The sequence below is a fragment of the Lagenorhynchus albirostris genome, chromosome 5 (assembly GCF_949774975.1).
Source record: "Lagenorhynchus albirostris chromosome 5, mLagAlb1.1, whole genome shotgun sequence".
NCBI classification, from domain to species: Eukaryota; Metazoa; Chordata; class Mammalia; order Artiodactyla; family Delphinidae; genus Lagenorhynchus; species Lagenorhynchus albirostris.
This window is the reverse complement of record NC_083099.1, coordinates 85,727,974-85,755,181: the sequence shown is the minus strand read 5'-3', so window position 1 is coordinate 85,755,181 and position 27,208 is coordinate 85,727,974. Positions and strand designations below refer to the sequence as shown.

The window sequence follows — 27,208 nt, the reverse complement described above, 5'->3', positions numbered from 1 at the left end:
TCCCAAATGTTGGATTTAAGCTTCCATCACAAATTAATATTAAAACAGGCTATAGGGGGCTTCCCTGGTGGCGCAGTGGTTGAGAGTCCGCCTGCCGATGCAGGGGACACGGGTTCATGCCCCGGTCCGGGAAGATCCCACATGCCGCGGAGCGGCTGGGCCCGTGAGACATGGCCGCTGAGCCTGCGTGTCAGGAGCCTGTGCTCCGCAACGGGAGAGGCCACAACAGTGAGAGGCCCGCGTACCGCAAAAAAAAACAAACAAGAAAACAACAACAAAAAAAACCAGGCTGTAAGTCTTTGAGATTTAAATTCCAGCCTGTTTAAGCAGTGATTGATTCATATTAGCTTTATGCTCCCAGTTATTCTTGGAGTAGGCTTTGATTCTAGATACTTTTTACTGAACTGTTTTAGAAAATTGAAAAGGTGAGAACTTCTGCCCCAGTAACAGATTACATATTCTCTTCACTTTACATTCCTCAATGTTCTATCAAGATAACTATACCTATCGATACATTTAAAAATCTGACTCAAGGCTTTTTTTCCATATGGCTATGCTACTTGGCTGTATCTTGAACTAGGAGTAAATTCCTGTAGTACAGCACTGTAAAGAAGTCCAATTCAGGACCCTCTGTCATGGTTTGTTCCCTGAAAAATTCTCAAAGGCTCATCACTCCTACTCATCCCCACAGTACTCAACTTCCCAGGAATGTTCAGATCACACAACTAGAAAAGCACCAACCTGGGAGACAGATTAGTGAGCCCACACAGTTGAAAACCCAACCATAAGAGCAGAACTTTTAGGTCCACTCCCTATTTAACATTTTTTTTCAAAATTAATTTATTTACTTACTTATTTGGCTGTGCCGAGTCTTAGTTGTGGCACGCGGGATCTAGTTCCCTGACCAGGGATCAAACCTGGGTCCCCTGCACTAGGAGCACAGAGTCTTAGCCACTGGACCACCAGGGAAGTCCCTTCTTTAACATTCTGAATAACGGTAAAGTGCAATGTTTTCTAACCCTCATTTAGGAAATCAAGCCCTTCAAAGAGTAAGATTAACAGAAACTTTCCAACTTCCCTGTGTTGGCTGTCAATAAAGCCCAACATTTCCTCCAAACATGACATGGTAGCCAGGTCCACTGATTCCCACCTCCTGGTATTAATATCCTTGTGTATCCCCCTCCCATACTACCAGGCTAGTACAATGGCTGGTCTGTGTGACCAATGCAATATGGCAGAAGTAATAGGTATGTCACTCTGAAGGTAGGTCATAGAAGAGTATGGCTTCTGCTTACTCTCTTGGATCACTCGCTCTGGGGCAAGTCAGCTGCCAGCTGTCACTCAGGCAGCCCTGGAGAGACACCCACATAGTGAGGAACTGAACCCCTCCAACAACCAAGTGAGTCAGTCATCTCAGAAGTGGCTTCTCCAGCCCCGGCTGACAGTCCTGTAACCTGATGAGACCTAAGCCAGAACCACGTAACTAAGCTGCCCTTGGATTCCTCACTCAGAAACCGGGTGATGATGCATGTTCATTGTTTTAAGCTGTTAAATTTGGGGATGATATGATTAAGACACATCGGGCAAAGATCACCCATTGTTTCTTGAATGGAATAAGCAAAATTCTAACACTTTTGACTAAGATACTGAGTTAATTTTGTTAAAGACAAAATTCTAAATTCATATTTGTTTGGTACTCAGAAAAAACTTAAAAAGCAATTCCCAACTCACTCAACTAAACTCCTTCCTCACTGTTAACAGAAAGAAAAAAATCTGAATATATGTTCTCTCTAGTCAATGCACACTGCTAATTAGCTCACAGCCTAAAGTGTCAGGTGCTTTTAACAATTGCGTTCAAAATATAGTAACAGTAAGACAGCTCTTCAGATCTTATTTTTTCTCTCATTGGGACTGAACTGCAGATACCAGGCAGTGTTTCTAGCAAGTTCCAAAAGGTCTGAATTAGGAGGCCTTGATTACACTTGGCCTATTTTAATTAGTTTTAAGTTAGGTCTTAAAGAAAAGTGAAAGTACATAAACCAGTATGGGCAACAGTAAACAATGACTACATATATAGTTGCTGATCTCAGAATTCAACACAATGCATTTACATTTCTTTGACATTTACCAGACATCACAGATTACTACCAGAACATCATGTAAGTTTATTTCAGATGTAACAGCAATGTTAAAATCAACAAGTTTAAATCTTAACTGCACCAAATAAACTCAGCTATTTAAGTATTTTTAAAGTTATTCCCTCCAAAAAACTGAGGGAGCTTTTCTTTTCCACCCCATATGTCATGGTTTCCCAATAGTTCTATTTTTGGAGGACTTTCAATTGATGAGTAAGCCACTTTGGGGATATTTCAGAACTTCTTTCCCCAAATGAAAACTAATCTGGACAAATTATATATTGCATAGATTTCTCTGCAGATTCTTTTCGTTAGAACCTAAATGCAATTACCATACAATATAATGTTTATCTATTTGCCCTACAGAAAAAAACTATCTACCCTGAAAAATATGATGGATATATCCTGTGATCTTCCAGTTAATAGAATTTACCTCAACGATAATTTTTATCAAAATAACCAACTGAACATGGGACATTATTTCAGCCTTTACTGACTCATAGGCACGTGAACTAGTGCCCAGCTTCCACCTCTTCTACATCCTCCTCCTCCGTAAGTGGATGGAATTATTTCATGTAAGTTTGATGTAGGACAATTCACCCTTTACAAACACTTACAATTTAGGTTAAAGTCAGTGACTAGTGTGGAAAAAGAAACACTAAAATGATAGGGAGCCTACACACTCAATTCAAAATTTAATATTTTTTCCTCCATAAATAATATGTACTTAATTGTCATGAGGCAGCTATTCGGTTTTCATTAACCACATTCAGGGATACATTCATAGGACTGATTAGATAGTCCAGGTGAAATGGTTATAGAAATAGAGGCAGTGTCATCTCACAAAACTCATTTATATATCAAAATCTATTCTGATATGCGAAGTTTACAAAAAGGCTGAATCTTCAAACTAATTATGCCTTCTGTAACTCAAGCATTCTTCTCTTGGCAAGAGCAAGCTGAAGCTTATCCATGAAGGTAAAGGTGCTTAATGCTAAACTTTTCTTCTAAGCTTAGATTTGGACTGCTTAAGAAACGGATACCCAAGAAACCAGCATGGTCTTTCTACATTTTTACTATCTTAAGATTATAACCCTATAAATTCATTTATCAACTATCTTCCTTTTCTATATTATACTTGGCACTCAACTAAGACTGCTGAAGTCTATTGTACCTTGTATTTTTACATTCTCAAATAAGAACTTAAGATTATAAAATGTGCATAAACATTGTGTAAAATAATTTTGTCATTCAACATATTTGAAGAGATGAAACTTTTATGCCAGAATTTACATAAGAGGATAAATATTATGAATCAATCTTCCTTTTAAAGTCAAATGACAGAAAATTCAAGCTCTGTGCATTGTTTTAAAGTCTAATGAAAACATTTCTTGGGCCACCAGTATTGGCAATGTAGAAAATTTTAAATATTGGAGATGGGATTATGGAGGAAAACATGAAAATTTCAGATGTCTTCTATCTTACAAAAAGTTATCGACCCGTCAAAGCCACTCCCTATGTGCCAGGAAACGATCTGGCATAAACCAGTCCTGTCAGTAGAGGAGGTCACAGTGACATTTGCGTTATTAACACTTCTAGACTTCTACTTTTTCCAAGAATAGAAGCAATATGTTTAATAATTCCCCCACCCCCAAATCCTTAAACTCAATATCACAGGCACAGAATGTAAGCAAATCTGGGATGTTCTCCAACAGATAAGCAATTAGCACAGCTATGTTATTCTCAAAAATACTGTCTAGATATTCCTTCCTCTAAAATCAAATGCTCAGTGGCCACACTTCTAACCGTCTGCATTAGCTGACATTAAATGCATTTATTGTGCCACAAGTCCATCTAAGCTTCCTTTTAGGTATTTTTTAATATGTCCAAGAGACAACACCTGCTTCAGGTTTATTTAGGGGCATTGACCTATAAGGACATCAACTCCATTTTTAAGGTTTGACTAACTATTGTGGATTTACTGAAGAAAAAGGACAGGAGAAAAAAAAGCAAATCACAACAAACCTCTTTAGGTCAGTTAAAGGCCATTATCTCTAGCTGGGATATTAAAAAAAATTAATCTCACCAGCCCACACTCCTAAAGTTAATGCCACTTCTAACAATCAACAGCAGGAAAAATAAACCTGCTAACAACCAGCCCACTCATTAGCAAAAAACAGTTTAACTCAAATGCTGAGACCAAAGTATAATACTACTTACTCAGACTGTCCCAGCCACCGTCAGCCACCAGCGAGGAAGGAAGAAATAACTGCTTAACAGAACAAAATAAACTTAGTATTTCTTACAAGGATAACAATGGTCCAACTCCTGAGATAATACTCAGAAGGACAAAAGGTGGAGTGAAGGCAATGTATAGGGATTAGTATCCCACAAAATCTTGAAAACCCCAAAGTACCACAAACACACTAAACTTGTCTATGAGTTAGAGAACAAGATATTGCTGCTGCTGCTTCTTGTCCTTTGAAATATACAATATTTTGTAGGCTCTGCCCTTCAATGTGAAAGCAGGACATTAAAAAAAAAAAATGAAATTGACACTCAAGTTTTCGGGACCATATATCTTAACTGTGAAACTAAACAGATCTATACCTTCTCCTTCCTACAATCAAACCACCTCATAAAAATAAGAAAACTAAAACAATCCAAACATGATTAATAAATCCTTAAAAGTTTAAAACTTTTAGAGGAAAGGGAAGGAAGTTTTGAAAGGAGGAAACACAAGAACGAGGAAGGGGGAAAGGTTTAAAAGAAAGGGGGGGGGATCAATGGGTCTCTCTTTTATTTGGCGACAAGCAAGTGCAAGAAAGTTCATCTGTAATTTGTTCAGTTGTCTGTCTTCTGCACATCTGCGTTCTGGCCAGAAGGGACTTTGAGGTTTTTCTGCAGCACATGAGCATCAGCGGGCTCTATCCTCTTATAGTAGTTCTTCTTTGTCTCAATAATCTCAAAGCCAAACTTTCTGTAGAAGTCAATTGCAGACTCATTGCTGATCTGGACATGCCTGAGATACAAGAGGGTATCGGAAAAAAAAAAATTAAGATTCCATCAGCTTTTATGTGTCCTCCACAAATAGCTATTGGTTGGAGCTGGAATACTGCAGACATTTGTTAGACTCTCTTTACAATTACTAGTTATCAACAAAGATTAGGTATTCATTTCAGAGAAACTTTGATGACAAATTTATACTTGTAACTCTTTTTTTTTTTTTGCAGTACGTGGACCTCTCTCACTGTTGTGGCCCTTCCCATTGCAGAGCACACGCTCCGGACTCGCAGGCTCAGTGGTCATGGCTCACGGGCCCAGCCGCTCTGCGGCATGTGGGATCTTCCCAGACCGGGGCACGAACCCGTGTCCCCTGCATCGGCAGGCGGACTCTCAACCGCTGCGCCACCAGGGAAGCCCTCTAACCTAACTCTTAATCTAACATTTGGAAGACAGCTAGCTGAGATGAGGAGATGCAGGAACAGCATTTATTCTTAAAATCAACAAAGGTTAAGGTATCATAACATTTTTTATTTCAAGAGGAGAAAAGGTTTCTGTAACTAAAAGTACGTAGATAACTATAGGGATGATTCAAAGACCATAGTAACACATTAAAAAATAAACAAAACCTAGGGTCTCAAATGCCTGAATATATCTTTCTGATTGATAAAAAACATGTTAGATTTTGAAAATAATTTGTGCTTTCTCAATTACTCCTCAAAACAGCATTATATAATTTAATCTCTCCCAATGCCAAAGTGAAAATGAGAATAATCTCAATATCTGTATTATAAAGAATCCACATAGGGAACTATATTCAATCTCCTGGGATAAACCAAAATGGAAAAGAATATTAAAAAAGAACGTATGTATGTGTATAAGTCACTTTGCTGTACAGCAGAGATTGGCACAGCATTGTAAATCAACTATACTTCAATGAAAAAAAAAAGAAAAAGAATCCATAGTTGCCACCTTAGCCTTACTCTTAAGATTCAAGTATAAATCAGCTAGGTACTCTCTGATTTTGATGATTAAATTCTACTACTAATGAGCATGTCACTGAGAGCCTTGAACAAAACTCAGAGTGCAAACAGATGGCATGATAAAAGTAATATTAATGGTATTAATTTCTTAAATTCTGAAGATCTGAGTTTTAATCTTGGTTTCACATATGTGACTTTGGAGCTCCCACCCCAATGTAATAAAGCAAAACAAGAATGTTTTATCACAGGTTCATTATCTATTATTAAAACAAACTTCATAACTACCACTTCCATGGTATTTCCCAAAGACAATAAGTGACCAGATTTTAAATTTTCTAGTAAAGATTTCTATTGCCAATTTATTAAATTCTTTAGATAAGATCATTAAATATGACTTTACTTACAGATAGATGTTGTCAAAAGTGCCATCTTTTTCACAGATGTTTAAGACATGATTTAACATTTTAGTTCCTATTAACAAGACAAACAGCAAATAAGTAATCTCATAAAAATCAATCTTTAAACTAAACATCTTACTGAGTCCTAATAGAATTTGAGGTAAACACCAGACATCCTGATTTTCCACAATTTTTTTCTCTCTACACTACCTTCTGTGTTTAAAACTGCTAGCAGACAAGCAATCTTTATATACAGCCCTTCCAGGAAGAAGGAAAACAGAAAAAGCAAAAGGGGTATTAGTAACAAATCTATTTATATATAGGGCTTTCAATTCAATTATGTTCAACTGACATATAAAACAGTTCTTTTCCACCTTACTTTATATAATTCAGTAACCCTTTCCCAGTATTCCTAGAAGAAATATTGCCTTAGTGGGGTCAGGAACAGTACCAATGTATTTATGCTTCTTTAAAGAAAAAAACAAAACCAAAACCCACAAATAATTTTACCTATTCCTAGCCTTCGGTATGGTGCCAGACATCCTAGTGTCATGATGTAAAGTCTCTTCTGATTCTGTGAATGATCCACCCTACAGCATACTGCACCTACTGCAATATCATTGAAATAGGCTGCCACGGAAAATATAAAGATACAAAGTTTAGCAGACAGAATAACACATTTTACTGAATCTTTCCCTGCCCTTGTACAACGACTAAATTGTTGTTATTAGCATTAATTAAATTTTATCAGGTACTCTGAGTATCAATAGCCTCAAAAATATCCTATACCTTCAGAATTTAAGACCCCTCTTAAATATGTGAAAACACAGACACAGCCTAAAATAAGAAAAGATATTTAGCATTTCCTTTTGAAATTCAAGTATTTTATTTTATCTTGATTTTTCTAAGAACCTGGATCACCCCCATTTCCTCACTTGTAAAACAAGGAGATTAAATCAGTTAACTCTTTTTTTGTCCTGATATTAAAAACTAGAGGTCAAGAACATGAATAAACAAACGAAGGGAAGAAGAAAAACCATATCATACCAAGTTTTGCTAGCTCGCCAACCTCCAGCACATCCTTATAGAACTTGTCATTGTAGCTGACTGGAAAGATCACCTGGTTTAATCTCTTCAACTGCTTAATATTGTGTGGTGTCACATCTCCCAGCTCGATCCGGCTACTGGAACAAACCAAAATGTACTCAATAAAATATAATTAGCTTCATTTGTTAAGATGGACATATTAAAAGGGTACCAAGTCTTTTTTACATGACTGATAAATCCAACCCTTTCACAGTAACCTTACACTCCTATGAAGATCACCACTAATAAGCAGATTTTGCCAGTCATTCCATCCAGGTTCCAACTCCTAGCTTTCATACAATTGTATACATTTAGAGACAAATACAGTAAACAACAATTACTAAGAAGGCCAGAATAATAATCTACATATAATGTTGAAATTTTCAGAAAAATTTAAAGACATCTATTACTGATCAAAAAGACTGATGATACCTAATCAGCAAAGGGGTGGCAAGTAAGATATTTATACTCTGCTGGCAGGGATGTAAATAGATACAGTATCTCTGGAAGACAATCTACAAATATGTACTAAGAAGCCTAAAAAGTACACCTCCTTTGTCAAAGTATCCCCACTCTAGGAATTTATTCTAAGAAAATAATTAAAATATGCAAGAATCACGTGTATTCTGGTCACTGGACACAGGAACCACATACACCAGAGTCACAGAGGGTGGCGACCAAATCCAGATTCCTGGACGTCCCACCCCCACCCCCTTCAGAAGCAGTCTCTGGAAATGGAACATGGGAATCTACATTTCAGAAACAAAACAAAACCAACCAAACAAACAAAACAAACCCCAGCTTGAAAACTACTTATCAAGAACACAACAGTAGCATCGCTAAGTAACCATACTTAACTAAAACAATCGGCTCCATGGGAAAAGGGATAACCACTAAAAAGTTTCAGACTCATGGCAATAAAGCTGATTTGCCTACAGAGCTGTCAACAAATTTTTAAGCGCTCAAATCAATCTCACCACCACATGCTAAAGGTTGATCAATAGTGACAAGACAAACCTGAATAGCATCTACACAATTTTTCTTCCTATTATCACCAGCACTATCATTTGTAGAGGTTGCTTATATACACTATTTGCCTTCTTAAAAACCTTAACACACCTGAAACTAACACAACATTGTTAATCAACTATACTCCAATATAAAATAAAGAATTTTTAAAAATTAAAAAAAAATCTTAACAGTGGGTCATAAAAACATTTAAAGAAAACAATGTCATCCACCTGACAATGCAGGGGACACAGGTTCAATCCCTGGTCCGGGAAGATCCCACCAGGTGCCACAACTATTGAGCCTGCGCTCTAGAGCCCGCGAGCCACAACTACTGAGCCGACGCGCCACAGCTACTGAAGCCCGCGTGCCTAGAACCTGTGCTCCACAACAAGAGAAGCCACCACAATGAGAAGCCCGCACATTGCAATGAACAGAAGTCTCCGCTAGCCGCAACTAGAGAAAACCTGAGCACAGCAACGAAGACCCAACGCAGCCAAAATATAAATTTAAAAAATAGTATCTTATAAAAAAAATTGTCAAATCAAACTAAAAATGAGTTCAAAAATAAACAAAACAATCTGATGCCAACCAAGCAGCTAGAAAATGACGTATGTCCTACACTAGGTGCTAGTTCCACATCACAACTGCATTAGTCAATAGCAGGAAAATGCAAACAATGCACCCTAATTAACCATTTACATCATATGCACAGAGGTTTTGAAAGCTCTCTGTTACAGAAACGACTAAACAAGAAAGCTAATCATCACACTTTTATAATGGTTAAAAAAAAAAAAGGAAAAGAAAAAAATCTGAGTGTCCACCATTAGGGGACTGGTTAATTAAATAAAGCATGATACATTTATATTAGAAAGACATTGATATAGTTTCCTGGGAATATATATAAATGTATCTCCAACTTTTGTTAACATACAGAAAAATGTTTAAAAGCACATTCAAACAATGTGTGGTTTGTGGATAACTTTTATAACAATATTCTCTGAAATGTTAATAAGATAATCAGAAACGACCAGAATGTATTACAGTTCTTAAAGAACAAAAAAACCTGATTACAGACCATTATACTCATTTGGAACTTTAGCCTTCCTGCCTCAATTATTTCATTTGTATGCTACTGTTTTTCATTATTCACTATTGTGACCAACCACCCTTGTATATCTTGCATGTCTTCTTAAAATGTAAGCGCACTGAGTTTCTTAGCAGCCACACAAAATTTTAAGATGCAGGCATCTTAGTAAAAAATATATAGATCTGTTATATTCTCTTTCAATTTCTAGCCACATGAGTAAATATGAAGTAAATATGGCCTTCTTCCCAAGTATTTGACTAAAATGAATTCCCTTCATGACTCATGTCTCTTTTTTAAAATTTATTTAATTTGTATTTATCTTTGGCTGCATTGGGTCTTCGTTGCTGCGTGTGGGCTTTCTCTAGTTGCCACGAGCGGGGGCTACTCTTTGTTGCCGTGCACAGGCTTCGCAGTGTGCGGGCTTCTCATTGCAGTGGCTTCTCTTGTTGCGGTGCACAGGCTCTAGGCGCGAGGGCTTCTGTAGTGGTGGCACGTGGGCTTAGTAGTTGCGGCGCATGGGCTTAGTTACTCCATGGCATGTGGGATCTTCCTGGACCAGGGATCGAACCCATGTCCCCTGCATTGGCAGGCAGATTCTCAACCACTGTGCCACCAGGGAAGTACTGAGTCATGTCTTCTTTACTAGGTTACGTCTCATTCACAGAAAAACTTCCCTTTTCATTAAAGCACACCCTGGCTTTCTCTTCTTTAAGGCTGAGCTAAATGACATTTCACCTTAAAATACAGGAATCACATCTTACCTGCACAGTCTCTTCTTTTTTTTTTTTTTAAAAAAAGGATTCCTCCCACTTAATTAATACATCCATCACCTACCTTTTTTTTTTTTTTTTTGGTGAGAACATTTAAGTTCTACTCTCTTAGCAAATTTAAATTATACGATACGGTGTTATCAAATATGTTATACTTTAGATTCTCCGAACTTATTCACCTTATAGCTGAAAGTCTGTACACTTTAACCAACCTTTCCCTATCTTCCCCACCTGGAAACTACTTTTCTACTCTCTGTTTCTATGAGCTTGCCTTTTTTTTTTTTTTTTAAGATTCCACATACAAGTAATAAAGTAATACTATGCGGTATTTGTCTTTATCTGGCTTATTTCACTCAGCCTAATGCTACTCTTTAATATCGTACCACAGATTGGGTGCAGTAATTTATTTTAAATATAAGATAGCTTATTATATTGATTATATTTAGAACACACCATTTAAAAATTAATCCAGGGGAATTCCCTGGCGGTCCAGTGGTTAGGACTCCTTACTTCCACTGCAGGGGGCTCGGGATCGATCCCTGGTTGGGGAACTAAGATCCCGCATGCCACACAGGGGAAAAAAAAAAAAAAAAAAATTACTCCACTGCACTTAAAAGCCAGTCTCTGTATTTTAATAGTGATTGAAAAATTACATTATGAAATCTAATAGTAAAAAACAATAAAGGAAAACTTCAGAATCTAGGAAGTTAAGATTCTAGATAATAAGTGAAAGAACTTGAGTTTTTAAGAGTTTAAGAATAACTTCTAGGTAATTACCATGCTTCAAGTATAAGTTTTAAAAGGATAATAACCAGGTATTTCATGACTTCATACAGAAGGAAAAGGTGGTCATGGTGCAGTGTGGTAGACTGAAACTAATAAAAGGTAACTACTAAAAAAATTTCTATTAGGGTGGGCAGATCAAGACTAAATACAGAATACAATATTGAATCATTAGAGAATAAGAAGCTTAATCTTACCATGCCTAATTTAAAAAAAAAGTGTGTCTTGATTAAAAAAACAAACAAACCCAACACCATAGAAATGAGTTAGACATATAGTCTTCTAATATTCTTCTATGCACATATATACTGACAAGTTTTAAAACAGAATTGGAATACTGTATTGTTCGGTAGCTGTTTAAGAAAGAAATTAATCAAGTTTGATTTTTTTAAATTGAAGTATAGTTGATTTACAATATTGTGCCAATCTCTGCTGTACAGCAAAGTGACTCAGTTTTATACATATATACATTCTTTGTTTAATATTCTTTTCCATTATGGTTTATCCCAGGAGACTGCATATAGTTCCCTGTGCTATACAGTAGGACCTTGCTGTTTATAATCAACTTTTATTATTACCAGACTGTCAGCATATACTAGAAACAGAATTATTAAATGTCTATTAAATATAACTTTGTCAGCAAAATTCACCTTCAGATACAGTTTAACTCTCCTGAACATGATATGTCTGACTGAAATGGAACTTTTCTGTAATCCTGATCACTTAGCTCCAAATTATTCTAAGATGTGGATATTCTAAATATATCAGAGTAATATCATCAACTTGTAAATATAATTCAGTAAAGAACATGTAGTACCAAAGGCATAAACATAGTTATGTAGGAATATCAAGTAAATTAGAACATCATTTGACTGTAAACAACCAAAAGCTTTTAGAAGTTAAAAGAACTTGATTAGAAAATAATAGAGATTTTAAGAACTCCATCATGAATCTTAAATTTTCTATAGTTCTTATGAACATAATAGTTGCCTACTCAAAGCATAAATCAGTTCTATTTCAATACATATTTCAACACCTATGTGCTAACACCTGGAATGCAAAGGAGTTTACATTCATGTATTCCCCAAACCACAGGCAGTTTGCTATAGTAAAACAAAGTATGCTTTGTGTACATGTGGAAGCCGGGGCTGGAGAGGAGGGCCTTGCACATCAAGATGGTACTTCATTGTCTTCTCTACATTCTCTCGGTGACCTTAATCTATATATAGTCCTATGGATTTAATGCTGCCAACTCCCAAATTTCTGTCTCTAGCCTAGAAATCACTCCTAAATGCCAAAGCATCTCTAGCAGACAGCTCAAATTAAACATATCCAACACTAGCTATCTGATCTTCCCCACAAAATGTGCTTCACCTGAAGCTTTCCCTATCTAAGTTGGTGGCCTTTCCATTCTTGGCTGCAAGTTTACTCTCTCACCTCCTTTAGGTCTGTTCAAATGGTATGTCAGGAAGTCTTACTCTGACACACTCTTTTTTCCCCTTATAATATTCTTGATAGGTTTTCTTATCAATAAGGTTTCTTGGCCTCAAAGAAAGTTTGGAAGTGTTCTTCTTGCTCTTCAGTTCTGTCAATGCTTGCTTCTGTATTTTCAAGTTATGTTATTAACAGCATAAATATTTGGGACTGTTATGAGTTGATGAATTGATCCTGTTATCATTTTGAAATGTCCCTCTTCGCTGTAATATTCCTTGCCTTAAAGTCTACTTTGTTTATCATAAATATAGACACACTGTTTTCTTCTAATCAATGTTGCATGGTATATCTTCTACCACCCTTTACTTTGAACTTCTGTGGCCCTATATTTAAAGTGTCTTTTTATAAACAGCAAATGCATAAGAGTCTTGTTCCTTTAATTTGGTAATCAGAGTATTTAGTCTGTTCAGATTTAATATAATTATTGTCATAGTGTATTCAAGTCCACCAGCTTGCAATTTTCTAATTTGTATCAACTATTAGTTGCTCCTTTATTTTCCAGCCGTTTTGGGGGGTCAATTTACTTTTTCAGGGAAAAAAAAATTTCTTAGCTAGAAGAAAACAAAAAAAAACTTTTAAAAGTTCACATAAACCTTTTTTTAAATTCCTTTTTTTTTTTTTTTGCTGCATGGCTTGTGGGATCTTAGTTCCCCAACCAGGGATCGAACCCAGGCCCACAGCAGTGAAAGCACCAAGTCCTAACCACTGGACCGCCAAGGAATTCCCTATATAAAATTAAATTAACTTCAGACATATAGTTCTGAGTTTTGACAAATACATATAGTCACCTAACTACCACAATTATCAAGAAACACAATGGTTCTATCACCCCAAAAGTCTCCCATATGACCCTTTGTAGTTCAGCTCTACCACCACTCCCACAGAACCATTAATGTTTTCTGTTTCCCATAGTTTTGCCTTTTCAAGAATACCACATAAATGGAATCACACAATACATTCCCATTTTCTTGGCTTCTTTCATTCAGCACAATGCCTTTGAGATTCACCACCCTACTGTATCAACTTCATTCCTTGCTATTGCTGAGTAGTACTCCATTGTATGGATGTACCATGGTTTATACTTTTGTTGAAGGGCCTTTGGGTGTTTCCAGTTTTTGGAGATTATGAATAAAGCTGCCACAAACAATTTATGTACAGGTTCTTGTGTGAACATAAGTTTTTCTTTCCCTTGAATACATACATAGGAGAGGGGATACTGGATCATTAGTTAAGTGTACAAGAGTTTCAGGTGTTCTGCATCGAAACCAGTGTTTGGCACCATCAACTTTTAAAATTTATGCCATTCTAATAGGTGTGTACTGACATTTCACTGCAGTTCTAATTTGCATATCCCTAAATAATGGTGAACATCTTTTCATGTACTTCTTTGCTACCCATATTATCTTCGTTGGTAAAGGTGCTGTTGAAATCTTTTGCTCTTAAAAAAATCCTGGGTTCCAATTGAGATTTAAGTTACTGTGAATACATGTCCTTTGCGAGTTATGTATGTTGCAGAGGATTTCTCCCAGTCTGTGGCTTTTTTCATTTTCTTAACAGTGTTTTTCACACAGCAGAAGTTATACATTTTGATGAATTTCTTTTGTGGATCATGCTTTTCAGGGTAATATCTAACAAATCTTTGCCTAACCCAAGGCCACTAACATTTAGATTTTTGTTTTCTTCTAGAAGTTTTATTACATTTAGGTGTATGAGCCTCATCCCCTTACAACCCTCTCATTTATTTTTCTCTTAAACAGCCCTCTTGAGGTATAATTTACATACTATAAAATTCACCTATTTTAAGTGTACAATTCAATGGTTTTAAACTATTTATAGGGTTGTGAAATCATCACCTCAATTCAGCTTTAGAGTAGTCACATCACACCCCCAAAATCCCTTGTGCACAGCTGAGATAGATCCACTTACCTACTCCAAGCCAACCACTAAATCTACCTTCTTTCTAAAGACTTGCCATTTCTGAACATTTCATACAATAAATGTGATCTTTTGGACTAGACTTCCTTCACACAACATAATGTTTTTGAGGTTCATCCGTATTGCAATTTGTGTCAGTAGTGGAACAGTACTCCACTGTATGAATATACCACATTTTGTTTATCCATTTACCACTTGATGGGCATTTTAACTGTATTTACTTCCTGGCTTTTATAAACAATGCTGCTATGATTACTGCATACAAGTATGTGTGCAGACATAGGCTTTAGTTTTTTTCTGGTAGATACCTAGAAGTGGGACTGCTGGGTCGTATGGCAAATATGTTTCACTTTTTTTTTTTAATTGGAGTTTAACTGCTTTACAATGTTGTGTTCGTTTCTACTGTACAATGAAGTAAATCAGCTATATGTATACCTATATCCCCGCCCTCTTGGACCTCCCTCCCACCCCACCCATCTAGGTCGTCAACAGAGCACTGAGCTGAGCTTCCTATGCTTTATAGCATGTTCCCACTAGCTATCTATTTTATGCATGGTAGTGTATATATGTCCATCCTTATCTCCCAATTCATCCCACCCTCCTCTCCCCTGCCCCGTGTCCACATGTCCGTCCTCTATGTCTACGTCTCTATTCCTGCCCTGTAAATAGGTTCATCTGCACCATTTTTCTAGATTCCACATATATGTGTTAATACATGATATTTTTCTTTTTCTGGCTTACTTCACTCTGTATGACAGACTCTAGGTCCATCCACATCTCTACAAATGACCCAATTTCATTCCTTTTTATGGCTGAGTAATATTCCATTGTATATATGTACCACATCTTCTTTTCCATTCATCTGTCATTGGACATTTCAGTTGTTTCCATGTCCTGGCTATTATAAATAGTGCTGCAATGAACACTGGGGTACATGTTTTACTTTTTAAAGAAACTGCCTCTGGTAGGCAGAATAATGGCCCCTGGAGGCTGTCCATGTTCTAATCTCAGGAACCTTTAATATGTTATTTTACATGAAAAAAGGACTTTGCAGATGTAAGATCCTGAGATGGGAAAATTAACCAGGATTATCTGGGTGGGCCCCTTGTAATCACACAGGTCCTTAGGAGTCAGAGAAGATATAATTAAGAGCAGAGACACGAGAGACTTAAAGATGCTATGCTGCTGGCTGTGAAGATGAAGGCTCATGAACCAAGGAATGCAAGTGGTCTTAGAAGCTGAAAAGGCAAGGAAACGTTACATCATCTTGAGCCTCTAGAAGAAACACAGGTCCTGTTGTATCAGTTTCCCAGAGCTGCCTTAACAAATTACCACAAACTCAGTGGCTTAAAACAACAGAACTGTATTCTCTCGAAGTACTGGAGGCTGGAAGTCCAAAATCAGAATGTCAGCAGGGCCATGCCCTCTAGGCTCTGGAGCAGAATCTTTCCTTGCCCTTTGCCAGCTTCTGGTGGCCTCAGGTGTTTCTTGGCTTGTGGCAGCATAACTCTAATGTCTGCCTCTATCTTCACATGGTCTTCTGTGTGTATGTATGCTCTCTTCTTAATAAGGACATTAGTCATTTAGGGCCCACCCCAATTGAGTATGACCTCATCTTAATTACATTTGCAAAGATCCTATTTCTAAATAAGGTCACATGCTAAAATTCCAGGTAGACAGGAGTCAACTATACCTACCATCATCTTGATTTTAACAGAGTGAAACCCCTTTCAGACTTTCGGTCTCAAGAACAAAGATGGGGCTTCCCTGGTGGCGCAGTGGTTGAGAGTCCGTCTGCCGATGTAGGGGACACGGGTTCGTGCCCCGGTCCGGGAGGATCCCGCATGCCGCGGAGCGGCTGGGCCCGTGAGCCATGGCTGCTGAGCCTGCGCGTCCGGAGCCTGCGCTCCGCAACCGGAGAGGCCACAGCAGTGAGAGGCCCGTGGACCACCAAAAAAAAAAAAAAAGAAGAACAAAGATGATACATTTGTGTTGTTTAAGCCACTAAATTTGTAGTAATTTGTTACAGTAGTAAGGGAAAACTAATATGTTGCTAAACTGTTTCCCTAAGTGGCCAGACCATTTACATTCCCATTAGCTATGTTTTAGGGTTCCAGTTTCTCCACATCCTCACCAATGCTTTTTACTGCCTTTCTGTTTATAGTTATTCTAGTGGTGTGAAGTGACATTTCAGAAGTAAAAGAGTAGGAGCCCATAAAGATGTCTGAGAAACAATGTTCAAGAGAGTAGGGATAAATCTGGAGAAGCAGTGTCGTAAAATCCAAGACTGGGTTCCAAACCTGGCTATACACCAGAATCATTCTGCCGGTTAAAAACTCAAATTCCCACATCCTACCTTGGAATCTTTACTTCTGTAATAAAGCTTGTTCTTTTAACCATACAAACTAAACACCCACTTTAATCAAGAAACTTCCTACTGCATGTGTGTAAATTTCTAAATCCAAGGAGTCTGGTAAGGGAAATAGAGACTAAAGACAGGCACAGGGAAGTGGAATAGACCACTGCAAAAAAAATACACGATATGATCAGAGTGGGTTTCCATAAAATGCTAATCATTTCCCCATAAAATGTTAATCATTTCCCTTATGCAAGCAGTACAGTATGTCACACTATAGCTTTAATGTATGTGACATAACTGGTATTGAGGAACTGTGACCCAAACTCAAATCAGTCTAACTCTGAAAGCTGGGTTTTTAAAATCACTACACTGACTGCTTACTTCAGGTAAGATTTCAATATAATTTAACAATATAGACTATTTTTAATTTATTGGTTCAAGACCTCTGTTCTGTAGATAAGCCCCAAATTCCTAGCCTAGAAGTCAAATCAGCCATGTGGCCACATCTACTTGACTCAACAATTTTTTGTTTTTCCAAATTAACTTGGTTGCTAATACTTAAATCAGAAGATTTTACATAAAGCCTACGTTTCTTGTTTTATTCATTTACCTTATCTGCTTGGTCCCAGGTCCTGGGTTCCTGTTGGCACTAGAGTTCACAAACTCTAAGTAAAAAACTGAAGACAGTAGTTATTAAAGTAACTAAATTATTCTCTTAGCTCAAGTAAATTCATGTGACATGTTATTTTTTCTTGTTTTTCAAATCCATAACAAACTCTAACGCATCTTCATACCAAAGTTTTGAGACTAAGATCTAAGGAGGGGCGGACAGATTCATACAGCACAAGCATCCACAGAAATGTGAACCAGGCCCTTAGATCTGGAAAACACAGCTACTTGCCTCCTACTTTTAGAGAGCAGCACCACAAGATTAGCCTGTTACTCAGTCAAATCTCAAATAATCTTTGCACTTAGAATATGGTAGTAGGAAACCTTTACCCTTGGCTTAAAAAACAAGTGGTATTTATCATGGGAAAAGTATTTAGTACAGCAACATCAGATAATAAGCACTCAAATGTTTCTAGCTTTTAAGGGTAATGTCAATTATGGCCATAATTACAAAAACAAAATTTAGTGGCAATATTCTGAAAGGCCACAAGATGGAGATACGACTACATAAAAGTGGGTCTTTCTTGGGCAAAGTCTGACTGCTAAAGTTACATAGCAAAAAGAGGAAATGATGTATAGAGAAAGCTTAAAGTCTTTATACTTTAGATGGGTATTTAAGTGCACCCTGGCACAAAATTTTAACTGTCTGGTCACTTCTTATGAAGAGTGTTTGATCTGGAAGGGACCTTAGAACCACTGGCTCTCTTTCCCTTCATTTTGCAGATGATGGAACTGAAGCCCAGAGACAGATGTGCCTGTAGTTATACAGTCAATTATCAATAAAGCCAGAATCAGGCTTATGTCTATGAATTCCATTATAGTGCAAGATTAGCCACACCATATGACTTCCCTCAAAGGAGTCATCTTTACTTCTCAAGGTTAAGAGAGAGAGAGAAATACCCAACATTTATCTAAGGTGTACTGATAAAGGACTTTTGCATAAAATTTAAGTCTTCTGGCAAGGATCAAAGTATGCCCATGGTCCTTTGATTAAAAATTTCAAGGGGCTTAGAGATAATTTTTTCTTAGCTAGCAGTAATCTGGTTCTAAACTCTTGCCTTCAAGTAAATTACATGAAAGAGTGATTCCTCTAAAGTATAAATTCCTTCAACCTAAAAGTAAGCCCTCTCAGCATTTATCAAAGCACAGCTTAAATACTAACTGCTCATGAGGCCTTAACCTGTCATCCTGCTGAGATTTCCACCTCATTTGAACTATATTACAGTTGTACTCTTCCAAGGCACAGAACTTCTGCACTGCTATAAGCATCTGTTTTCGAACCTTACCTCTTCTACTGAACTACAAGACTTAGGGCAGAACCTCAACTATTTCAAGGATTGCTAAATTACTTTTAGTAAATCTAAGAATCTCTAGGACCTTAGTAAAACCGATGAGCTCTCTTTCATCTCATCTAGATTTTAGAGCAGTTTCTCAATCTTGGTACTACTGATATTTAGGGCTTGATAATTTTGTTGTGAGGGCTTTCCCAGAGCACCCTGGGATGTTTAGCAGCATTGCTAGCCTTACCCACTAGATGTCAGTAACCATCCCATCCCACTGTGACAACTAAAAATGTCTCCAGACATTATCAGATGTCCAGAGTGGGGTGGGAGGTGTACCGCTGGTTGAGAGTCACTGTTCTAGAGGTTTAGCAGGTTATCAAAAAAGCAGTGGTGGGTGAATCAGTCCTCCAAGCTGTGTGACTGCAAGTATCAGGTGTGTAAAAATCTCAGTAATTATTTGGTTGGGTACCAGAAATGCTAAACACACACAGAGACACAATATACTCAAGGTTATAACCTAAAAAAGAGTAAAATTATCCTTTGAAAAATTTTTCCATCGTTATCTATATGTTCAATTAGGAGAGCCCCTTCCCAGCTATGGCTCTTTCCCTACTACTACCTAAACACTTATGTTTTTACTTACAAAACTCTGAATTCAAGCACATATTTCCAACGGCTTACTGGCTATCTCTACAGGAATCACAAATTCAACACATCAAAAACTGAACTTATCGTTCTCCATAGGAAATCTGTTCTCTACCTTTCCGAACAGCTCCATCATTCATCCAATACAGACACTGAGCTTCAGATGCACTCTAACATCCCATTTTAATCCCTGATAATTCTGCCTCCCAACTAACTTTATAACCTGTTCCTATACCCTTTCTCTTAGCAGCATGGTTCAGGCCATCATTTCAACCCCTCATTTCAACACATATTTTAATAGCCTAATAAAGGGGAATAAGACTAGAGCCAAGGAGACAAAGCCATCACAATGCAGTCAGAATAATCCTTCTAAAACACAAATCTGACCACTTTACTTCTCTGCATAAAATCTTTCAAAAAAATTGCGCATAATCTACCAAATAAAATTCAAGTAGTCCTTCATCGCCTAGCTGTGGCCACTGGCCTAGCCTACTCCCCAAAACCCCCCCATTGTTTTCTGGCCATATAAAACTACTCAAAAACCCCACCACCCAACAAGCTTTCTTCCCTTCTTGGCCCACCTCTATATTTGTTTTATACTATATTTACAGATACATTAGTAGACTATGGATACTATCTTAGAGCTACTGTGAGGATTAAATGAGACTACTAACTGGCACATTGCCTTAACAGTGCCTCCTCTGTAAAAGGTAATAGTGGCATGGGGAAGGGATGGGAGAGCAGGTCCCAAAAAGCAGACACAAGAGCAAAATGAAGAGTTCAGCTTAAAAGAGAACAATTCAAATATGATTCCAAAGTTTTGTTTCTTGCTATCATAGAAAGCTAGAGCTGACAGAGACCAGGAATGGCAAACGTGCGACACACGTGCCATTAATAATCAATGACATCACTTGTTTTCCCCACAGTCTGAGAACTCATCAAAGCTACCAACAGACTAAATATAATACTGATAAGATACTATCAACAGATTAGAACTGGCACAAGAACTCAAACCTTCAGCCTTTCCTATTCAGGTTCAAGCTGTTCTCTTTAAAGACAAAGAAATGAGGGAATTCCTGGTGGTCCAGTGGTTAGGACTCAGTGATTTCACTGCCGGGGCCTGGGTTCAATCCCTGGTTGGGGAACTAAAGATCCCACAAGCTGCAAAAGAGACAAAGAAATGAGGGCCCAGAAGCCAAGAAACTTATTAGTCAGTGTCCCTACTATTGCTAACTATTATTGGTGGCACACTGAACTATAAAATGTGGTTGCTTTTAGTTCAAATGCCTTCTGCATTATAGTAAGTCTCCTTTTTGAAGCTAAATTATGCTACAAATAACAAACTACATTCTGGGGGGTGGGAGGCATCCAAATATTTCCTTAAATATATCTTAGTTTTCTGGAAGGAGAAATAAGAAATATTTAAAATGCATACAAATGGCCAGTAAAAGTGGGAAATGTCCAACTCCACCAAGTAATCAACAGGAAAGGAAGAAAGAAAGGCCATTTATCACCTAATCAGCAAAGTAAAATTAGAATTAAGGGTATATGTGTATATGTCCTCCAAACCAACTTGTCAAGACACTATTAGTTATTTCTATCATTTTAGAAATGCTCAATGTATGCCACTCATCGCAGACAAAGATAATTTACATCACCCATTACTGAAATGGCAGCCACAATGTCTTCCTCCATTTTCCTTTAAGTTTCTGCAAGTGCTCCTCCCTTTCTCCACTAGCCCTTGAAGAAGAGAAGGGCACTCTCATACACTGCTGGCAGTATAAAGTGTTACTATCTTTCTGGAGGTCAGTTGGCAACAAATATCGGAGCTTTAAAAATGGCAGTACTTTCTGATCCAAAAAATTCTCCTCTAGTGAATTATCCAAAAGAAATAATTAAGGATGTGTGTCCAGTAGTTATACAAGCAAGCATTCTGCTCTACTGAAGACTGAGAGAAGTCTGAACTTGGGAAACAAGGTTTTCCCTTAAGAACAGCTTCAGCAATGACAGAGGTAGAATACAGGTTGTACTAGCTCAGGCAAGGCAAATACATACTTCCAATTACCCCTTCATTTACCCAGAGGATACTACTGGATTATAATATCTTAATTGAAAACCAGGAGTGGTTACCACAGAGGTATAAACAGCCACACACTATGTGTTGTCCCACATTTGAAACATTTACCATCCAGGAACTAGATCCTAAGGGAAGAGATCATGTTTTAGACAAATTTGTTTTTTTCAGGGTCTAGCACAGCACAGTCCAACAGAAATATAATTTGAGTCACATATGTAATTTAAAAATTTCTAGGTCCAGGGTTCAAATCCCTGTTAAAAAAAACTTTTTTCCCCTAATATCTACATTAACAAGGCATAAAGAAACAGCTGAAATCATTGCAACATGTAATCAAAATAAAATTAATGACCTTTTAAAAAAATCTTTTTTTCATACTAAGTCTTTAAATCCAGTGCACATTACACTTACAGCACGTCTCAATTCAGATGGTAATTTTCCTTGGAAATGTTTTATCTGTACTTATATTTCATAAAATTTACAGTGGATTCACACATCCAAGTTGTTCGAAACACACATAAAAATTGTCCAACAACTGACATTTTAATTCAGCTCCTCAGTAACACAAGACACATTTCAACTGCTCCCCAGCCAAACATAGCTAGTCACTACTGTATTGGACAAGACAGGACTAACATTCTGCTAATAAGTCAGGCACTGAATGAATGTAAACAGCACATGATGGAAGAGAACAGCTCAAGAGAAAGGAGTGTTCTGTGATAGCACAATTATACAATTTTGTAAGTAATTAAACTATAATCATACAATTCTCATTTCTATGACGCGAAGGACGTTTCTATTGATTAGTACTGGTATTCTAACGGTTTCTGTAGGCTGCACTTTTAAAACAAGAAAAAAGGACAGCCATTTAAATAATTAAGAAGGTGTATCTTTCCAGATGGCACAAAGCTGGAAGCCATAGCTAATACCTAGAAGAGAAAATCAGGAGTCAAAAGAATTTCTACAGACCAAAAGAGAGGATTTAGCAAAGTGAAATTTAATATAGATATTAGTTTGGTCTGGCAAAAGCACTGGCTTTGAAAGATAATGCTTTATGAGTGCCTTTTAAAAATCTTTCCCAACCCACAGTTCTTGATTATTGTGCGTTTTGTTCAGAACTTTACCAACAGTTGTCCACAATTTGGGGAAGAAATCACAACACTGATGGCAACACAGCATTACTCACCAATGCACACATCTGTACTGGTAGCAGATATACTTTTTAAATTATATAGTTGATTATATTTACAGATAGATGCAAACACCTGGTCTTATGATTTATGGTGGTGTTGTACCTGCTCATCTGCATATTGAAATAGATATCTTACTGCAGTTTACTTTCCTTTTATTCTCCTTTATATTAGTTAGGATATTGATTTTTTAAAATTATGGTACAGACAGATTATATTTTATATGAATTCATCTGAACAAAGCAAGGGAACATTACAAAGTATTTGTTAAAATCCAGTAACTTAATCAACATCCTACAAATCATTGGCTTCACAGAAGCAAGGAGTATGAATTGCAGTTTTACAAAAGTTCCTGAATTCTACATACTTCGGCCTTACTGGCTTTCTTTTTTTGTTTTTTTTTCCCTGACAAAAACAGCAATAAAACCTTTAAAAAAAAACTTTTATTGACATATAAGATACACTCAGTAAAGAGCACAAATCTTGTTACAGCTCAATGGTTTTATACATATGTATACACCTCTGCAACCAATACCCAAGGTAAAGATACAGAATGTCTCTAGCACCTCAGTAAAGTTATTTGTGCCCTTTTCCAGTCCATAAACTGTCAGAGGTACCAATTATTTTCTGAGTTCTTCAACATAGACTCATTTCTACTTGCAGAATCTTATATTTTAACACTTCAATTAGGAAACTACACTGTTCTATATACTATATTATTGCTGTCATCTTTATTTTGTTCACATCTAGTTAAAGACATCTTTATTAGAATTTACACCTCTTTGCTACAATTGAAGGGCAAATGGACTCAGTTTTACTTTCTATTATATCGACTATTACACTGCCATCTCATTTCAGTCATGGCTGTGTATAGCGTACCTTCTTGCTTGAATATCACCCTCCCTACAGGGGAACAGATAAAAATAATCAGCTTACCATCCACAAATTCAACCTATAACGTCCCTGGTTCATAAAAACAAGCAACCTCAGTACAAGTAACACCTCATAATATACTTCAAATTTCTAAACCATGCATATAAATGCATGCAGTAATTAACAACTGGAAGCTTATCTACTATGGAGGAAAGGCAAATACATGCCAATACCATGGAATGTCCTACTGCTACTAATAAAAAACTAAGTAAAAATATGAAGAAAAAGCCAGGTAAAATAGTTAAGTTTTAAAGGTTTCAAAACGATAGACAATATAGGCAACGATGTAAAATATTGAAACAGTAGACTGATTCAGAGTGAGGAGTTCTGCATGTTTTCAATTTTAGATATTTGTATTCAACTTACAGTTGAATTAGCTCCATATACAATAAAACACTTAGCAAATAAAATTTCGTACAAAAACCACATAATCAGGACCACTGTTTCATTTTCACAGGCCTTCATAAACCAAGAGTCAGGACTATAACACTGACTGCATTGTACACGGTGATAACAAATCTTTGAACTCAAGAACCTTAAAATCTTTTAAATAATATCCACTGTCTTCATTTGTTCAGTGCCTTAAGGGCAAGACTAACAAATGAAAAAAATTTTACAGTCCCATCTTACCTGGGAGTTAGTTCACCTTAGAAGTTCCTCTGAAATCATCTTAAAAGTTTACCATTAAGAACATGATCTTAAGCTCCCAATAGTAAGAGGTGATAGGAACTAGACTTAAGGACTCTACATTTTAGGCATAGTTGCTGGCATAAGGTACAGGTTCAGTAACTATAAATTTCCTCTAAATTTGACCAGTTACTCATTTCTGGAGATTGGCCTCCATCAGTTTGTTACATATAAAATAACCATTTTAAATAAAAAGATAATTGCCTCATAAGTATGTTAACTGAAGGTAGATTACTTCTATTGCCAAGTTAGTATCAGGAAGAGCATTACATCCTAGGCAGACTGAGCTAGATCAAAAGATTTTGGATCTAAACATCCAGAATAATTCCTTGGAGGCATTCCTTTATAAATCCGTGCACAAGCTCAACACCAAGAACTCTTCAGCCTCATTTTTATTACTTTAACAAAGACAAATAAGCACTGAGTGCCAATGAGAACACAAAAACAACTAAGAGACAGCATCCATACTCAAGGAAAAAAGAGATAAATCTCGCCAAGTTATATTGGATCATATACAAAACAGCCAAACTTCCTAGATCATGATTCAAGTGCAGCACGTACTTCAAATACCCCCTCAATTAGTATCCTGATTGGAACTCTTTAGAACTTGATGTGAATTAATGCAGGTACTGTGAAAATTTCTTCATGATTTCTAAACTTGATACAAAACACGCAATTCGACATTACAATGGATTCTCAATATTTAAAGCAAAATCAGAGTAAGGAATCACGCTACAGACCTTCAAATTAAACTTTCTTGGACCTCTTCTGCGACCTCAAACACATATACACACCGAAGTAATATACAGACCCTTGTTTTAGGCAGTATGAGATTACTTCGAACAGACTTCTACTTCATCTTCAAAAGGGCTGCTTAACAGTCTGAAAGGCTTCGCTAACTCAAAACAGTTACAATTCTTTAACTGACTTGCTATCGTAGAAAACACTCAGCACCTCAGAAAGCTTTTAACACTGATTAAGATTCCATTTCGTTCTTTAAGGAGGGTAAAGGCAAGCTTCAAAACGGCTCCCTCCGTCAATATGTTAAAACACAGTGTTAGGTAATTAATACTTTAACAGTATGCAATTTAATAGTAGGATGACATCTTATCCAAATGGAAATAGTCGAACCAAAATAATTCCTAACTTTGTCCAAGAGGGAACCTGTGAAAGAATATTCACTTTGCCAAACCCCTGAAGAAAGCTTCACTAGGAACCCAGGACCCCCTCGCGGCACAAGGGCAACAGTAAACGGCTGGAGCAATAGCTCCACCTACTGATCAGCAACACTTCCTTAAACATTTTGGCACCCCAAGTCTTCAGTGCTCACGCTCTCTCCCCCTCCTCCACTCGCTCTGACCCAACCCAAATCCAGTTGAGTCACTAGCTCTTAATACTCCTTTCCGTGCTCTTTATTCCAATTCCTGCTCCCTCCAGAAGGTTCTGCACGGCTTCCAAGTGTGAATAAGCCCGAAAGGTGTCAAAGACCACAGTTCTCAGTGTCGAGCCGGGATCTGAAGAGGACACCCAAACCGCTTCACTCGGAGGGGCGGGCCGGGGGTGGCTCCGCAGTCCGCGCCCGGGCAGGAGGCCCCAGGCGCCTCACGACAGCTTTTCCCCGCTGCCCCACTCAGCAGCTGGTGTGCACTAAACCCGCACTCGTCCTCCAGGCCCAAACCCTAGGCTCCCCGGGTCTCGCCCGCCAGCAGCCGGAGCCAAGCCTCCGCCCCCTCCATGAGCAGAGAAGCCCAGAAACGTCCCTCCGCCGGGTCTTCGCCCGGAGTCTCTCCCTTCCTTCGCAGCCCCTCTCCCCCGCCGGTCGGGCCCTGCCCGGCTGCCCTTCCTCACCCTTTCATCTTCCCCGCCTGCTGAGGCCGTTGTTACCACCGATATCAACGCCGTTGTCGTCGCCGCCCTGAGCTCTCCGCGCCCTCAGCTCGGGCCACTCCACCCCGCAAGCCGGCCTCCTCGCTTAGGGCAGGGAGCTGAGCGGGTGACGGAGGCCGCGAGAGTCGAGCGCGTCCCTGCGTCTCCAGAGGGGGCGGGGGTGCCTCCCGCCGCCGCGCTGGTGCCGCCGCTTCTCCACACGTGCACACGGGGCACTCGCCTCCCGCCCTCCGCCACCGCAGCCGCCAGCCCGACCCGCCGCCGCGCTGTGACCTTTCACCCCGCCCCCTCTGCGCGCCGGCGCGTCGGCAGCCCGGCGCGCAGCCGCACTGCAGGCCTCCGAGTACCCTTCCCCCTCCACTTGAGGACCTCCATCTTTCTACTGGGCTCTGCCTTCCGGCGTCATCTTCCTCCTCCCATATCTTACGACGCAACTTGTGGGGCTTGCCGGGTAGGCCTTGGCGGTAAAAGCCAGATTTTTCCACCCCTCCCTCACCTCTCCCACTTCAACAAGATCAGTCTTCCCCGACCCTGGTCTTCCCAGCTGGTAGTCTCCAGTATGACCTTCAAACGCTCCTGTCTCCTAATAAGATTTTATAAAGCTGGTTCCTCTAAATGTAAAGAAGCCTGTGGGAGACTTAAGTAAATTAGTGCTTTTAAGACAAATAGGTGTATTTAACAATTGGCCGGATAACTTGGCTTCCGTCCAGCACGTTTCGGTTTCGATATCACGTGATGGCCCCAAACCCATAAGCCTGGGATTTTGCCGGCGGGCCCCAGGGGGGCGGAACTTTTA

General features: G+C 38.3%; 1 protein-coding gene across 2 annotated transcripts; it reads right to left on the bottom strand.

Annotated features, from left to right (window-relative positions):
• Window positions 1-2,145: 2,145 nt before the first annotated feature.
• NAA50 (N-alpha-acetyltransferase 50, NatE catalytic subunit) lies at window positions 2,146-26,686 on the bottom strand. Of its 2 annotated transcripts, none has more exons than XM_060150591.1 (5): window positions 26,374-26,686; window positions 7,567-7,703; window positions 7,030-7,149; window positions 6,526-6,592; window positions 2,146-5,157 (listed from the first exon to the last, which is right to left on the bottom strand). In XM_060150591.1, the coding sequence occupies exons 1-5, from the start codon at window positions 26,379-26,381 to the stop codon at window positions 4,980-4,982; spliced, it is 510 nt and encodes a 169-aa protein (XP_060006574.1). In that variant the 5' UTR covers window positions 26,382-26,686; the 3' UTR covers window positions 2,146-4,979. The 2 variants fall into 2 exon arrangements, with proteins under 2 accessions (XP_060006574.1, XP_060006575.1); XM_060150592.1 differs by having other exon boundaries at window positions 7,567-7,700.
• Window positions 26,687-27,208: the final 522 nt, after the last annotated feature.

What these genes read in the sequence shown, in the direction of transcription:
- NAA50 (XM_060150591.1), bottom strand. An exon ending in TGGCGAGCTAGCAAAACTTG is followed by an intron (nt 7,150 to 7,566) that starts GTATGATATGGT and finishes TTTCCGTGGCAG; the next exon opens with CCTATTTCAATGATATTGCA. An exon ending in ATACCGAAGGCTAGGAATAG is followed by an intron (nt 6,593 to 7,029) that starts GTAAAATTATTT and finishes TCTTGTTAATAG; the next exon opens with GAACTAAAATGTTAAATCAT.